Raw genomic sequence first — 16,909 nt, 5'->3', positions numbered from 1 at the left:
AACATGGAGAAATCCTATCTCTACTAAAAATACAAAACTAGCCAGGTGTGGTGGCACATGCCTGTAATCCCAGCCACTCGGGAGGCTGAGGCAAGAGAATTGCTTGAACCTGAAAGGCAGAGGTTGCAGTGAGCCGAGATCACGCCATTGCACTCCAGCCTGGGCAACAAGAGCGAAATTCCATCTCAAAAAACAAACAAACAAAAAACATTAAGTTGTACACTTTAAGTGGATCAGTTTTATGGTATGTGAATGATGTCTTGATAAAGTTATTATTTTAAAAAAAATACCTTAGTTTCTACCAAAAAATTTTCTTTCCCCAACCAATCAATAATAACAATCTCACCCAAACCTCAAACAAACAATAACAATAAATGCAAAACTGTCAAGGCAAAAGTAAACCTTTTCCCCAGAGGAGAGATTTCACAGTTTCCCACCTGCTCCCAGGGTTTCCCTTCTTCTGTTAAGGACATTGGTAGTTTGCAAAGCTGGGGCTCAGACTGGCGGTGTTGGCACCTGGCATAGCCCTGGAAGTCATGAAAAAGGCAAATTTGGGAGCCCTGCCTTTGTCCTATTAAACCAGAACCTCTGGCGACAGGGCCTGGCCATCTGTGTGTCATCAAGCTCTCCTGCTCACTGATTTTGGGTGCTGGTGCCGATGACGGTGGATCTATGAATGAAAGCCCTCCTGCTTGCTGACTTTGAGCACTGGTGTGGATGATGGTGGATCAATGAATGAACACCCTCCTGCTCATTGATTTTGGATTCTGGTGTGGATGATGGTGGATCTATGAATGAAAGCCCTTCTGCTTGCTGACTTTGAGTACTGGTGTGGATGACGGTGGATCTATGAATGAACACCCTTCTGCTCACTGACTCTGAACGCTGGTGTGGAAGATGGTAGGTCTATGAATGAAGAAGGCCTTCCTGCTCTTTGACTTTGAGCACTGGTGTAGATGATGGTGGGTCTATGAATGAACGCCCTCCTGCTTGCTGACTTTGAGCACTGGTGTGGATGATGGTGAGTCTATGAATGAACGCCCTCCTGCTTGCTGACTTTGAGCACTGGTGTGGATGACGGTGGATCTATGAATGAAAGCCCTCCATATTAGGAATCACTGTGGATCAGTCAAGAAACCAAAAGGGAAAAAGTTTTTTTTTTTTTAAAAGATTGGCAAATATGCTGTCTTCCCTTTAGCCTAAGGGTTTAATTCTTCTGGGGTTGTATATTTTGGGGTGGGAAATAGCAATTAAGTGAAACAAAACACACCCCACAAGACACTGACTTGTCAAGCCATGAAAAGCCTTTTAATGACAATTGGCATCACAGGTATAAATAAATATCTTCTTCTTTCCATCTATAATATGTGCTACAAATATATTTTTCAAAGGTCCAACCCAGGTTAGGAGGCTTTAAGGACCCTTTCTTAGCTACTGATTTTAGTAATTAAAAAAATAAACACAATAAACACCCCTGGAATCTTTGTGAGCGCCCCCCTGCGGAGAGCATGAGGGCTGTCAGGCATCTTCCTCCTGCAGCCGCAGCCAATGGTGCACAGGGAGAACTGGAGTCAGGTGATCACAAAGGGGCTTATTTCGCTGGCGTGGTCTACGTTGCCACATATGTGTCGCTTTGGATGAATGCGTTTTTGCAATGTGCTGCTACACAATTATGCTGTTCAAAAACACAGTTGATTGACAATCTAACATAGATTTTTATCTTTAGAGTTTATGCTGGTATACCCCACCCAACAAAGTAAGAAAAACAACTTAAAAACCCTCCAAACAGTTTTTATCTTTGTTCATGTTCAGCATCAGTTATGTCTTGTGATAGACCCAGCCCACCAGGTTGGCTCTGATTACACCTGGGCGTGGCCTCTGTTTTGATTTAACCGAACTTTCTTCTATATAGGAACATCCCCACGATGACAGGGGTGGAATCCCGAGGGGTCAGGTAGTCCAGGCGGGGCTCTGTTCTCCTGGCCACATCCCGTCTGTACAGCCCCTCACAGGGCCACACCTGCTGGCTTTGCCCTATGGTAGTGGTGATGGATTAAGGACAGTTCCTCTCCTTCCCCAGAAGGCTCTGAGAGCTCCCTCCAATTGTACAAAACCAGCCCCTGTCAACAAAGTTGGAGGGATATAGAAAAAACATTCAAGTTACTACTTAAACAATGGATTAATTGGCATTGTTCCTAGGAACCTAACTAATGAATAGGAATATAATTTATGTTTCATTTAGGAAAAATATACTGCTTGATTCTCAGAAATGAACATTAAATATAAATGCAATGGAAGTCTAGGACACAGAGAGAGAGAAAAAAGGAAAAAGTGGAAAAGAAAATAAAAGATGATCAAGTAAAGATTTAAAACTCCTTAGTTCTATCCCAAGAGGCATCCCTTGTTAAGAAATGACTGCTCCCCAGCCGTGTGGTGACAGTTGAAGGCTGTCCTTGGAAAAGTGAATAGTGAATCAGAATGGAAAATGTCTCTTAGCAGGCCCTATTTTTATATTTTGCTCCTTTATTAGAAATATAAACAGATGATTATTTCTCTTTTTATTTGTCTTTTTGCATTTTTTAACAAATAATTTTTGGTAGCTTGTCTGTAGTATGTTTTGACTCATAAAATAACCTTCCTAATTTTGCCTGTGTGTGTGTGTGCAGTTCAGTAACTCGGTCTGCACTCCCCATGCCCCAGACTTTATTCCCCTGACCTTTGAAAATCCACCATCATTGACTGCTAAAAATCCCTTGATACAAAAATGTCTTTTCCTGACTTCAAAACTTTCCAACTGGTCTAGCATGGACCCCGGGACCATCCCTTCTTAACCCCACTGACAACGCCTTCTGCCCCACTTGGGCCAGTTTCCAGTACAAGGAAGGCATCTGGGCAGGGCCCTTTGGCTAGAGGGGCCTAAGCCTTATCTTTGAGTTTCTCCAGATAGTTTCTAAGTTCCTTGGGGGCACCCACAGCCATGTCCTGACACACCCATTTGATGTCCTCATCATTGCTGCTGACGATGGAGTTCACCGTGGGGCAGCTGTCGTCCGGGGGGATGGTGGTAAAGGTGGTGAATTTCACCTTCTTCCTCTTGGAGGTGGGCGAGTGCAGGGGGTCCTGCTTCTGTTCTCTGCCCTGCCACCCCCCGGAGTCGGCTGACCTGTGAATCTGGCTCTGCACGTGCTTGTGGGAGCCGCCATTGAGCAGGAGATGGTTGCTCTCCTCGCAGGTCCCCGGTCCGCGGTCTATGATGGTGGTGTGCTCGTCCTGGGGCGGCAGCGCGTCCCCCATGCTCTCCAGGAGCTCGGCCTCATTGCCAAGCCACACCCAGTCGTGAGAATGGGTCATGGAGGCCTGACCTTCCAGGGGCACTTGCTTGTGCCTGTACTTCAGGGCAAAGGTGGCACAGTTGATCAGGAAGACGAGGATGGCCAGGCAGAACACCCCCAGGAGGGCGTACATCCCTATCTCCAGGTCACTCAGGCCCCGCGGGGTCTGCACCAGGTCATTTTCCTCCAGCCCATTCCCGGCCTTGGGGAGGTCCACGTGGGCTGGGAAGTTGGTGAAGTCAATGGGGATGTTCTGCAGCTGCCCCTCTCCTGCCAGCCTGCCCCCTTCTGCCCGGCTGTTCTTCACCACTTTGTTGTCCAGCAGGGACCTGGCCGTGGTAGTGGCTCTTCGGAGAGCCCCTTCCTCACGCCCCACGGGAGAGCTGCCGTAGAAGTGCCCGTCCTGGCCTGTGCGCTCATGGGGCTGGCCCTTCTGCCGGCGGTCGCTGGCGTGGTTCTTGATCTCATCTTCCTCATAGTCCCTGCCGGGGCTGGAGTCAGCATCGTTCTGTCCAAACTTGACCCTGACGTTGCCGACGCCCACGGCCAGGACGCTCTTGCGTTTGGATTTCTGGCAGGCCTCGGCGATCGTCATGTCCACTCGGATCAGTGGGCCCTGGCCTTCCCCTTCGGCCACCACAACGGGCCACCTGGGGGAGCGGGCCTGGGGGACTGACACGACAGCCTCGTCCTGGGAGGTGGCTGCCAGGGAGAAGTCCTTGGTGTCGTAGATGTCCAGGGGTGTCACAGAGCCATCGCTGAACTGCAGCCACGTGCTGAATACAGCCTCCTGCAGGGACACAGGCAGTTAGAAGACCACCTGGGGGATGCCTCTTCCCTTAGAAACCCCCTCCTAGGAGGACACCCAGTGAAACAGAGAGCAGGACCTCAAATCCAGACCCAGCAGCTCATGCATCTGGGGAGAAATCATACAGGTTTTCTATCAGGGGCAGAGAAACCACCTTAATTTAAACCAGAACAAACGGGGATGTGACTAACAGCGCCCTCATAATCCTTACCAGGAACAAACAAATGGCAAAACAAAAATCCCTAACTGAGATGAGGCTCCAGGTGGCTTTATCCACACAGTTATTGCTTGAATCAGTTAGCCGGTATATCTTCACAGACAATGACTGGCTTCCAGGGCAGGCCCTGGTCATTTTGTCACACACTGTGTGATCAGTGGCCTGAGTATGATGAATGGATACAGCTGTTGTCTGTATCCAGCCTGATAACAAAGGTTGACGGGCAGGAAACACTGTCAGAACCAATGACTTTAGAAAGGAACCTCCCCTCTTCTCCCTGCACTGCCCCCAGTGAATTAAGCTTTGCCTGAGAAACAAGAGAACAAGAGCATTTTGCCCTTTAAGGTTAACCCTGTTGTGCCATTGCAGATGCTCTGCTTGGCTGTAGTTGGGCGGCAGTGATGTGTGGGACGCAGCACATGGCATTGGCTGGTGAGCCTGGTTTAACTGTGCTGCCTTTGTTCTGCATGGGTAGCAGAGTGAAAGGGGAAGCAAGGGGCCAGTGTGAAGGGGTTGAGTTTATTTTGCAGACTCACTTACTTCTGTCAGTGACCCAACAGCTACGTAAAAATTATTTGCCATTGCGGGGACTGGTCAAAAAAAATTGACTTTATGTGCCTGGCTTATTTTACTCAAAATAATGCCTTCCAGGATCATCCATGTTGCTGCAAATGGCAATATTTCATTCTGTTTATAGCTGAATAATATTCCAAAAAAAACGGGAAGCTACTGGCCTAGAAATGCCACTCACACCCATGCCTGTGTGACTGGCAGATTCTCATGAGCACAAGGTTTCCTGCTCTCTCGCCTCCTCCCCAGGGCAATAATGACATCCTCTCCCCTTTGTGTGCCCACAGCAAACATAATCCCACAGAAGGCCTTGTTCTTGACTTAGCCACGGGTACTTCTATTCTGCTTCCAAGAGTGGGAACTCCCATGAATAGAGGAGGGTGAAATGTGCAATCCCAATAATAAAATAGACAGTCCATATCCACTGGGCACTTGCTGTGGGTCAGGTGTTGTTCGCAGTTATTACAGAATGCATTTTCTCCTCTTCCACAAAGTAGGTTGGGTTATGCTTCCTGCCCAAAGAGAGGTTAAGAACTGGCTCACATGCACGCATATGTTCATCGCATCACTATTCACAATAGCAAAGACATGGAGTAACAATAGCGAAGACACAAAGTCAACCTAAATGGCACCTGATCCATAGCAAGTGCCCAGTGGGTACAGGCTCTCGACTTTGTGATTAGAATTGCATATTTCAGCCTCCTCCATTCATCTAGGAAAAACTCTCCAGACCATTAGTGATAAACTGGATAAAGAAAATGTAATACACACACACCGTGGAATACTATGCAGCCATAAAAAGAACAAGATCGCATCCTTTGCAGGGACACAGATGGAGCTAGAGGCCATTATTCTTAGCAAACTGACGCAGAAACAGAAAACCCAACACTACGTGTTCTCACTTATAAGTGGGAACTAAACGATGAGAACACATGGACAGATAGAGGGGAACAGCACACACCGGGCCTATTGGAGGGTGGAGGGTGGGACCAGGGAGAGGATCAAGAATAATAACTAATGGGTACTAGGCTTAATACCTGGGTCATGAAATAATCTGTACAACCAACCCCCATGACACAAGTGTAGCTATGTAACAAACCTGCACATGTACCCCTGAAGTGATAATAAAAGTTAAAAAAACAAAAAAAAGAAATATGTCCAGTCATATCGTTAGGAAGAGGCAGGATTAGGGCTGGAACTGCTGTGGCTTTAGAGCTGAGCTCTTGACCACTGTGCTAGGGACCCCCTAGAACAACCACTGCCAGAGCAATTTTATCAGCCCCACAGAGGCCGTGATGACTCACCCTCTGCTGAAAAAGTCAAGTAGCTGCCTCCTTTCCTCCCTGCCTTTTTCACAGCAAACCAGGTCTGACTTCATGGCCTTCCTGGACCTTTGTTCCCATCCATCCCGGACACTGTCATTGCAGCCCAGGGAGGCAGCAGCACCCACTCCATGGACGGGGCATGGGAAAATCCTACCTGCTGAGCTAGAGATACAGCAGCAAAGCTTGTGTGTGCTCTGAGCACTGGATGGAGATGTCGCCACTCAAAACCAAAAGCCCACACTTGGGTGTGATAACTACCTCTGTGGTATGCGAATCGGGAGAAAAGAAACTCACTTGAAGTTGGACTTGTGCAAATGCAAATACAACCTCCTTTGGGACAAAACAAAGCCGAGCGACCAGGGCTCAAGAGGTGCTCATGATACAAAGAAAGAAAGGTTACAGCCTGTAGGTGGAAAGGCTACACCAGGAGGGGGTGCGTTAAACATTTACACAGGAAGGTGAGTAGACTGATATGTGAGATCACAGAAGACTCCAAAGGCTATGACTTAAAGGAAACCAACAAAAAACAACAGTCTATGAAATATAACATAAAACATATCAACAAAAATAGTCTATGAAATAAAATTAAAAAGAAATTTAAAAATTTAATTAAAAAAATTAAAGAGATATTAAAAGGAGTTGAAATTCTCTCAATAAAAGCAAATGGGGGCCAGGTGTGGTGGCTCACGCCTGTAATCCCAGCACTTTGGGAGGCCGAGGTGGGCGGATCACCTGAGGTCAGGAGTTCAAGACCAGCCTGGCCAACATGGAGAAACCCCATTTCTACAAAAAACACAAAAATTAGAAGAGCATGGTGGTGGGTGCCTGTAGTCCTAGCTACTCGGGAGGCTGAGGCGGAGAACTGCTTGAACCTGGGAGGCAGAGCTTGTAGTGAGCCGAGATTGCACCACTGCACTCCAGCTGGGGTGACAGAGCAAGACTCTGTCTAAAAAAAAAAAAAAAAAAAGAAGAAGCGAATGGAAACAGAGCAGGAAGGAAGGGGTACAAAGAGCCATGTAGAATTTCTGGAAATGAAAAACACAGTCACTGAAATCAGTGACTCAATGGGTGGTTTGAACAGCAGATGAGACATGTTCGAGGAGAGAATTACTGCAGTGGGAGTCAAAGCCACCCACGTTACCCCAAATAGAACCACAGGCATATCAAGAAATAAAACTGTGAAGGGCAGGTGAAAAGACATAAAGGAGAGAATGACAATGTCCAACTGTTGTTTGGTAGGAATTCCAAAGGAAAAATTGGAGTAGCCTGGGAGCAGCCAGTGTTCACAGCAATGATGACTCTACATCCTGCAGGACCAAGGAAGAATGCTAGCAATTAAAAAATGAATTCTGATGACATCGTTTGAGCATCTGCATGTAGCTGTAGCTGAAGATCCAAATGCCTGGACACAAACTGATACATTCTGCTGTGTGTGAAGGCAGGTTGAGTTGGGTTGGGTCGTATCACTTGTGATGGTAAGCCCTGGCCAACACCAGCTGGCTCTGAGGGGCAAGCCTGTGTAGGAAGTTTTAGGAGGGTGTGGAGTTCTCTTTGGGTGGCTGCCCATTCAGCTCCTGCTAGCTCAACTTTCAATGATCAACTTTGCTTTTTTTTTTTTTTAACTTATTTTTTGCCCAAGGTCACTCTCTGGCTTCTGGAATCCATGTGGTTGTGCCTACAGCAAGACGTGCCAAGGAATGAATAACCGCTGTGGGCAGCCCTCAATGAAGGACTCATGGAAGTTGTTATATTTATCCCAGATCCCTGGCCCCTCAAGTGCAGTAACTCTTCTGGCCTTTCTAGACCGGTGTACAGTCACCCAGCAGACAGGAGCTCCGGCTGCCCTTGGCAGTGGCTGAGTTGGTAATACACTCTACTGGTTGCATTTTACTTCCTTGCATCACCCCCGACTTCTCTACTGGTGTTGTCTTCACCACCTGAATAAACTACTTGCACCTGAATCCTTGTCTCAGGCTCAGCTTCTGAGCAGACCAAAACTAAGACAGAAGAGATGGCTCAGGGATGTTGGTGCTCACCCTCGTCTCCTCTGTCCATATCAGCTGACGAATCACACAATCCGATAAGTCCTTCTAATGCCTCAACCTCATGCACGAATACCAAGTGATTTCTCCTTTCATTTTTCTATCCTACTTTCTTTAGAGCAAACAAGGCACAGGGGAACATGCAGGCTACGACCCTCTATTTGTAGGTGTAAAAACCATTCAGATTTTCTATTTCAAAGTTGAAAATATCATGAACAAGGTGCCAGCCTTCTACACTCTAAGGGGTGAGATAAAAGACTGAAGTGTGCAAGTTCATCATGGCTGACATTTCAGTTTGAATAATTTTTCTTCACAAATTAGATGGGGAAAGAAGTTAACATAAAACAAGCCCCTGAACAGCAGACAATCGGAATTAAAGCCTCAGAACACCATTGGCTTGCCAAGATCCATCTCCATCAGCCCTGCTGAATGATTGAGACTAACTTCTTCCATTAGCTCATTACAGAGGCTGGAATGTAGTGTTTCATCAGGAGAAGCCAATGCATTTCCCCAAAGATGAGAAATTCTGAATGACTTAAAATAACACATGCCCAGAAATGATTTAGAGCTCTATCCTTTCAAGAGTCGTGTCTGCAAATCAGATGAACTACATCCACAAATCCCCCTGAGTCAGTGCTAGGGGACACCAATTACTGTCAGCTGATGAAGACAGATGGGCGACAGGAGATGGGGAGCAGCTGGCCATGCCCCATGCCAAGGGGGTTGCAATGCCAATCGTCCACCCTAATTCATTATCCATTCTCAGCAAATAGCTTCATGCTTTCAGCTTTCTCTCTCCCACTGTCCTCTGCTCTTTTTTCTTCTAATCCCAAATGTGAGAGTATTACTCTGCTCTTTGTAAACCAGAAAACACCATGTTGATTTCCTGCCCCATCTGTCCCCAAAGAGGACTTGAAGAAGCCAGTGCTGTGGGCTGGATGAGGACCTGCATGCACCCCAGGTCCCTCCTGCTGACACTCTGGGGCAAAATCAGGTAGCAACTCTCTCCTCGTTAGGCAGAATTCCTGGAATGGTCCACCAAAGATGTTCTGCCCCAGTTCCCAGAACATGGGCATGGGATGAGTGACTGCTGTCATGATTATGTTATATTGTTACATGGCACAGGTGATAGAGTGGTCTTCCTGGATTATCTGGGTGAGTCCAGTGAAATCGCATGAGTCCTTAAAAGCTGAGTGATTTCTCTAGCTGGTGACAGAAGGGGAAGGTGGAGAGACTGGAAGCATGAGAAAGACTCCATGCATTGTTCCTAGTGTTGAAGCCAGTGAAAGTAGGATGGGGAGTGAGAAGGAATGCAGGTGGACTTGTGGAACTAAGAGAGGATTCCGGCCAGTAACCTGCCAAGAATTGGCAACCTCAGTCCTGTAACTGCAAAGATCTGGATTCTGCCACCATCCAAATAATTCTGGAAGCAGATTCTTCCTTAGAGCATCCTGGTAAGAACTTAGGCAACCAACACTGTGATTTCAGCCTTCTGATACTCTGAGCATGAACCCAGCTGAGCCCACCCACCGCACTGTGAGCTAATAATAGCGCGTCATTTTCAGCTGCTAAGTGTGTGGCCGTTGTTACACAGCAGCAGATAATGGGCACATCTCTGAGCACTGAGCATCATCACTCTAGCTCGTCATAGACTCCACTACTGGACAAAGCAGCCACATGGATTTTGCACAGTCTGCACTACTTGCTTATAACACCAGCCCAGTCCCTGTAGGCATTTGAGTTTGCAGTCCTTGAACTGCACTGAAATCCTGCACTATGGCTGGAACTTTCCAATCCCCCCTAGAAGAACACAAGCCCCTAGACTTTGTCATCATGCCTGCTCCCTTGACCATCGCTGCCCTCTGTTCTCATCATCATGCCTCTGCTTTGTAGCACTATCGTGTTCCTACTAGTGCATGTCAGGGGATCCCAACCCCTACTAATAACCCCTGGGCCCTGTCGCCTGTCCCAGCCACATGACAGCTCCTCCAGAATTGCTCAGTCCATAGTGGGATGTGGATTTAATCTGAGCTTCCTCCCCAGACCGCCTGCCTGTTGTGGCCGCAAGTCACCAGAGGAAACTGGGTTTGAAGAAGAGTGTTCCGAGTCAAGACTGTCTGCTCTGATGGAGCATCCAAGGCCCTGTGTGCTTTCACTAAAATAGTGATCATAATAACAGCAGCCATTCCCAGGAAAAGAGCTAACACTGGCTGGCATGTGCCAGCCACTGTTTTTAGCAGTCAACATCTTTAAGCCTAATTTAATTTGCAAATGGACTCTTCACAGGTGTTGTTACTTTCTCATTTAGGATTGAGACACCGGTGAGGCATCTTGCCTGAGGTTACATAGGTGGTAACGGACACAGCTGTGATACCATCTGGGCCTTTTGGATCCTAACTTTGTACTCTTCTCATAAGTATTGTCCTAATGATGACATCAGAAGCAGAAAGTCCTGCAGACAAGGCAAATACCCATATGCAGGTTGTTAAGGTCAGATGAGCCCATCCTGGCGGTGTTACGTGGATAACTCTCCCTGCTCTCTTTCTAATTTCCTGTCTTCCAGCCCAATTCTAAGAGCCATTCAGTCACTCAACCAACATTTATTGAGCACCTACTATATGCTGGCCCTATGATGATGGTCACTGGGGATAGAGCGATGAACAGGGGGCTTGTCTTGTAGAAGCTTATATCCCATGGAGGAGAAACATGCTTTATGTGGTAAGAAATGGGGCTGATTCAGACCCGTTGGCTGTGAGCAAAGGCATTTATGAGAAGAGGGTATCATAACTGGGTACAATAATGAGAAGGAGCCATGCTCAGTGGTGAGGGTGGTGTGTCTCAGGTAAAAGCAACAGCAATTGCACAACCCCTAAAGAAGTGCAAGGGGAGTGTGTGCCTCAAATAGGATGAGAGAGACTGAGGGCTGCAGAGGATAAAGTCAGAGATATAGCCAGGGGCTATATTGTGTGGGGCCATGTGGGCTGTCAAAGGAATATGTTCTCTTTCTAAGTGCAATTAGAAGTCATTGGAGCATTTTAAGCCAGTAAAAGTCATGATGTGATTTATGGTTTTAAATGCTTACTCTGCTCTTGAGAAGAGAAGGGAGTGCAGGGGTAAGAACGGCAGCCAAGGGACCTGGTGAGGAGGCTGGTAAATGGTCTGTGTTGCTCAAAAGCTATGTGGGTAAGATGAGCATTGTCTGCAATGACATGGCTTCCATTGTGGAATGTGGTTCTGCTAACCTGCCCCCATTTCTCACTCCACCCTGCCCCTTTGCTGAAGCAGGCACAGTGGCTGACCCTGCTCCCTCTGAACCTCTGGCATTTGTCCCCCTACCTGTTTGGGGGTCCGCAGCACCTCCTCAGCTGTGACCACAGCTGTTATGGCCTTGCTGTTTTCTGCGTTGGGGTAAAGGGCGACAGACAGCCCAGCCACGAGCTGGATGGCCAAGTCGGTCACCGACACTTTGTCATCTAGCACGGTTATTGTCTTCTCTGCCAGGATGGAGTCAGACAGTGGAGACAACACCTGTGGGATTGGCAGGACACAAGGAAAATCCATCACACCTGTTTCCAGATGTTATCCCCTTTCCCAGCAATATTTCTTCCATCCCAACAGGCCTGAGGTCCAGAATACACGGCAAAGGAGTTACATATCTACTTCCCTCTATACACTGGCCCATCCCATGCCTTCGTGAGAATCAAAGTTACCCTTTCCCCAAGATACCTTAATTCTACCTGTTGAAAAACTGGAATAGATATTAAAATCCATTCTGTCTTTAAAACGGAATGACCCCTCCTATTTAGATGAAGTATGCTTGTACAGTGCACAACCTGGTTAACTGTACATGGTGATCCTGTTGAACAGACTCATGAAGAGTTGAATTATAAATTTATAAAAGTGAATTATAAATAGTTCACCCCTTCCACCACCACCACAATGTATCCTCTGCCAAAACATTGCTTTCTGCCTCATTTTGTAAGCCAAATGTTGGGCTTGAGATGTCCAGGGGAAATCATGGGAATGTGCTAACCATTTCCACATATGGCGTAAGGATCCTGAATGACATTCCAGAAAGGTGGATTCAGTAGGGTGGGACTTGAGGGATTGAGGAAAAGGCTGTCCATGCCCCATCATGAAATTTTACCATGCTATGCACTTCCTCGAGTGAAAAAGAGGGAGCAGGATTTCAAAGACAGTTTGTTGAATAAGTAAATGGCAGGAAGACAAATGACTGAGAGAAGGAAGAAATGAGAAGAAGAGTCCATGCTTTTTCCCCGGGCCACTGGTAGAAGTGGTACATAGAGAAGACCATGGCTATTTCTAAGAAGACATAGGGGGAATAAGTTAGAAAAGTGTTGACTAAGAAGGAGAATCAGAGGTAGGATGGGGGTGCTGGGAGGTGGTGGGAATGGTGGAGGCAGCCATTGAGAATGAGGTCACACGGGGAGCTAAGAGGGTACAGCTGCCACCTTCTCCATTCTGTTTGGAAGGAGACTGGACTCAAGATCTGGCCTGCGCTCGTCTTCCTGTGTTCCCATGATACCATCTGGAGCCATCATAGGGTTGAGGAATCGGCCACAATGACCTGCCCATCCCTTGATTCTCCCTCAACACTGCACACATGCCCAGTGCTGGGGACACAGAGACTCCCAGCTCCCTACCTGGATGGTCGTCATCCCAACCTCTCGCCCAACCAGGACCCGGCTGTCCTGGAGGGTGGCAACGTGAGGTTCCTCCAGCTTCATGAAGTCTGCCACCAGGTGAGTGATGTCGAACTGCCAGTTAGGACTAAGCAGGTAGTTCGGCTGGCCCCATGGGCCGGCGCCCTCGGACACAAACTGGGTGAGGACCCGCACGGTGGCGTGCTGGTATTGCAGCGCACAGCCCCGGCCCCGCCGCTCCTCCTCGTCCTCATCCTCGCTCTCACGAGTGGGCCTTGTGGGAAGGGACAAAGAGCTCTCAGATCCAGGGAGAGGAGTCTCAGATGTTCTTGAAACAGGCAGGCGCTCGCCTCAACCTCAAGGAGACCACATTGAAGACACGAGCCCCAGGACCACGCAAGGGGCACCAAGCCTATCTCCAGGCAACACTAAGCGATAGGCATCTCTTTCTCAAATACATTTATTGAAAAATAAAAGACAAGGGCTAATATGTACCAAGCCTGCACTGTCTCATAAGTAGGCATTGGCCACATGTGGCTATTTTAATTTTTATTAATTAATGAATTATTATTATCTTTTTATAGACAGGGTCTTGCTCTGTTGTCCAGGCTAAAGTGCAGTGGTCCATCCTAGCTCAATGCAGCCTTGAACTCCTGGGCTTAAGTGATCCTCCTGCTTCAGCCTCCTGAGTAGCTGGGACTACGGGCATGCACTATCATGCTTGGCTAATTAAAAAAAAATTCTGTAGAGATGGGGTCTTGCTATGTTGCCCAGGCTGGTCTTGAACTCATGGCCTCAAGTGATTCTCCCACCTTGGCCTCCCAAAGTGCTGGGATTACAGTCATGAACTACCACACCCAGCCCTAAATGTTAATTTAAATACATAAAAATTAAATAAAAAATTGAACTTCCTTGTCACACTGGCTACAGTCCAGACACTCCATAGCTACTTGTGCTAGTGACCACCATATTGGACAGAGGGGTTCTAGAACATTCCACCACTGTAGAAAGTCCTATTGGACAGAGCTGTCTTACACACTTGAGATGTGGCAGGTCCCATTTTATGCTTCCACATGTATGAACTCTTTTAACCTCATAACACTATGAGGCAAACTCATAATTATTCTCATGAACAGACGAGGAAACTAAGGCACAGAGAGGTTAGGTAGCTTGCCCACGCTCACAAAGCTAATTAGTGGCGGCGATTGGATTGGAGCTCAGGGAGTCTTAATTCTTCCCCCTCAGGGATGTGGAGAAAACTCATTGTCTTGGCCACTCATGACCACAGACTAATCTGAAGGACTGGGTAGATTCACGGCTGTCCTCTCCCATCGGGCCAAATGCCTTCAGCTTCTCCTTGTAGAGGTGGATTCCGCATGTCACTGTCCTACTTACTCTTCTTGAGACACTCTCCCTTATGAGAAAGGCCCTGGTGCCTAGGGGACTGTCAGGAAAAGAGCCCTCATGGTCTGGGGTGGAGCATTCCAGGCAGGAAGCTGCGAACTCAGGAACACCTTCACTTAGCTAGTGTCTGCTAATCCAGGGGTCACAGGGCTGAGAAAACAAGGCCCCATACTCTTGCATGTGACAGACAGACAGTCTGGAATCTCAAATAAATTAGAGGCTTTTGGCAAATAGTGAGTCCAGCATCCATTAGAAACGCAATTAAATTTTATCCAATAATTTGATCTGCATGGAACATTTCAAGCTTATAGATATGCATAAAGCACAGGAAAGGACTGACTTTTTTTTGGAGAAAATAAACCAAACTTCAAATTGCCTGGTAACCAAGATGCTAAAAAAATGTATTAACTCCATCGTGTCATTTTGGGAGAGCCACTTTTAAGAGATAGCCTCATATAAGCCCCAGTGTAGAGTGCAGACAACCTGGGTTTGACACAAACCTGCTGTTTAGCAGCTTTTGGGCCTGGCTGGGTTATCTGGGAGCCTTGGGGAGATTCAACTGCTGAGATAATACCAGCATCTCTTAAGCATTGGGTCCTTTAGTGTTAAGGTCAGTAAACTTGTTATGGCTCTAGGGCATCTCCCCATCCAAGGCTCACCTCTTATTGGTCACAATGGGGACCCTCCAGCCCTTTATCTGGCTAAGCTCCGTGTCAGAGACCTCGATCTGCAGGGGCAGCCGGGGCACCCACACGGTGACATGCAGGGGGGCGCTCAGGTACTGGTATGTGAAGTTCACCACCGCATCCATCTTTCCTTTGATCTCTTTGCCATTGACAAAGATGTAGTCGCAGCGGTCAGACACCTGCAAAGACAGAGGGAGAAAGGATGGAGGAGAAGTTCATGGGGCCTTGGAAACCATCATTTTTTTTTGTTTTTCCTATTATCTTGCAAAGCACAAATGCTTAATTCTGGTTTCTCCTAATGCAGAGCCTGAGACAAGGATTTGGTGCACTCAGTTTAATTGGGAGGTAACCCCAGGGAGCAGGGGTGAAGGAGCAGATGAGGAAGACAGAGAAAGAAGAAAACCCAATAGGAAGGTGCATTTTTTAGGCTGTTACAGGGACCATGGGCTCGGTTTTCAGAGGCTTCATGAAAAGTATCTAGAATTGTCCACTTGAGGAGTAAGGGGAGGGAATATTTTTAGCTACCATTTCTTATTCCTACTGGTTGAGGGCTTCCCCCACCTGAAACAGAAAACAGAAAGCAGATTGAGGTGAGACTGCAGATTGGGGTGAGACTGCAATCAAAAAGTGAACTTGAACTTGTACAGAACTGCAGCTGTAGCTGAAATCTGGGTGGGCTGAGTAATTTGATGTGAGCACCAGAGGTTTTCACACCCTGGGCAGGTGTGTCTTTTCAGAAAGTAAGCTGCACCCACAACCCACCCCATCCAGCCTCCAAGGATGCAAAGGGCCCGTAGTCCCTTCCTCCCCAGCATGATTCTCACGAATTCTGAGGTCTCTGCCCTGCATGCACACGCAGGCCTGATGCAGGTTCTTTATGGCCCCCAGGCTTTGGCAAGGCCAGTCCCTGTGCCTGGGAGCACCTTCCCATCCCTATTTGCCTGACCTACCCCAGCTCAGGGGTCCCTTATGAGACCCATCCTATGGTCTTCTACGACCCCGTGGGATTATTTATATAATATGTGTTCATTATGTGAATGGCAGATCACATTAGGGACTACCAACCTGTGTTCCCTTTCCCTATGTGCCTCCCTTTCCTTTTCCCCTTTCTGGCAGATTGCTGTCTCAGGAAAGGGATGAGACAGAGCAGAAAGAGAAACACACAGACTAAAAAAATAAAGGTTGCAAGTATTTGGCTTTTGTGTTCCAAGATTATTCGTTCAAATATGACTCTATCTACCAGCCCAGAGGGCATTCCCAGTGTAGCAAGGAAACAGCAGAATGATACCTGTGTTCTCAAGCAAGCAGGAAGGGGCAACATGGACAACAATGAGGGACCATTGAAGAAGTAACCTGTGTGGACTGTGACAGGTAAAAAATGTCCCCTAGGAACTGTGAACAGAAGACTATAAGACAAGATGTGCCCTTCCCTAAGGCCTTGGCAATAATTAAGTCCCCTGGAAATTAGACTGGTATTCTGTTTCTGCCACCCTGATGAATTGAAAACTGAAAATAGAAACTAAGTTGGGTTATAGAGAAACAATATGACCCCTGTTGAATAGCCAAGCTTATCAGATGTGATTTAAATTGGTCCCATGTGTCCATATCACCTCTTAAACTAAGAAATCTTTGAAGGCAAAAAGTACATCATGTTCATTTTTCACCTCTGGGTTCCTTACACCAGCTGCATATGAAGCAGGAGCTCAGTGAAATGGACATTGCATGGATGAATGGATGGATGGATAGATGCATAGACAGATGAACAGATGGATGAATGCACACACTGATGCATAGACAGATGGACAGATGGAGGAAAGGATGAACGGATGGTTGGATGGACAGGTGAATGGGTGGTGGACAA

At 47.3% G+C, this 16,909-nt stretch overlaps 1 protein-coding gene across 2 annotated transcripts in view; it reads right to left on the bottom strand.

Moving 5' to 3' along the window:
• Positions 1-1,286: 1,286 nt before the first annotated feature.
• TMEM132C (transmembrane protein 132C) overlaps positions 1,287-16,909 on the bottom strand; it is a 467,769-nt gene continuing 452,146 nt past the window's right edge. For both annotated transcript variants that reach the window (XM_054444365.1, XM_054444366.1), the window contains exons 6-9: positions 15,022-15,227; positions 12,959-13,232; positions 11,631-11,822; positions 1,287-4,122 (exon numbers count right to left, since the gene is read on the bottom strand). In XM_054444365.1, the coding sequence (XP_054300340.1) occupies positions 2,917-4,122; positions 11,631-11,822; positions 12,959-13,232; positions 15,022-15,227 (1,878 nt within the window). In that variant the 3' untranslated portion in view covers positions 1,287-2,916. The remainder of the gene's footprint in view (positions 4,123-11,630; positions 11,823-12,958; positions 13,233-15,021; positions 15,228-16,909) is intronic.

Source organism: Pongo pygmaeus, chromosome 10 (assembly GCF_028885625.2).
Source record: "Pongo pygmaeus isolate AG05252 chromosome 10, NHGRI_mPonPyg2-v2.0_pri, whole genome shotgun sequence".
NCBI classification, from domain to species: domain Eukaryota; kingdom Metazoa; phylum Chordata; class Mammalia; order Primates; family Hominidae; genus Pongo; species Pongo pygmaeus.
The sequence above is the reverse complement of the archived record's forward strand: the minus strand, read 5'-3'. Positions and strand labels throughout refer to the sequence as shown.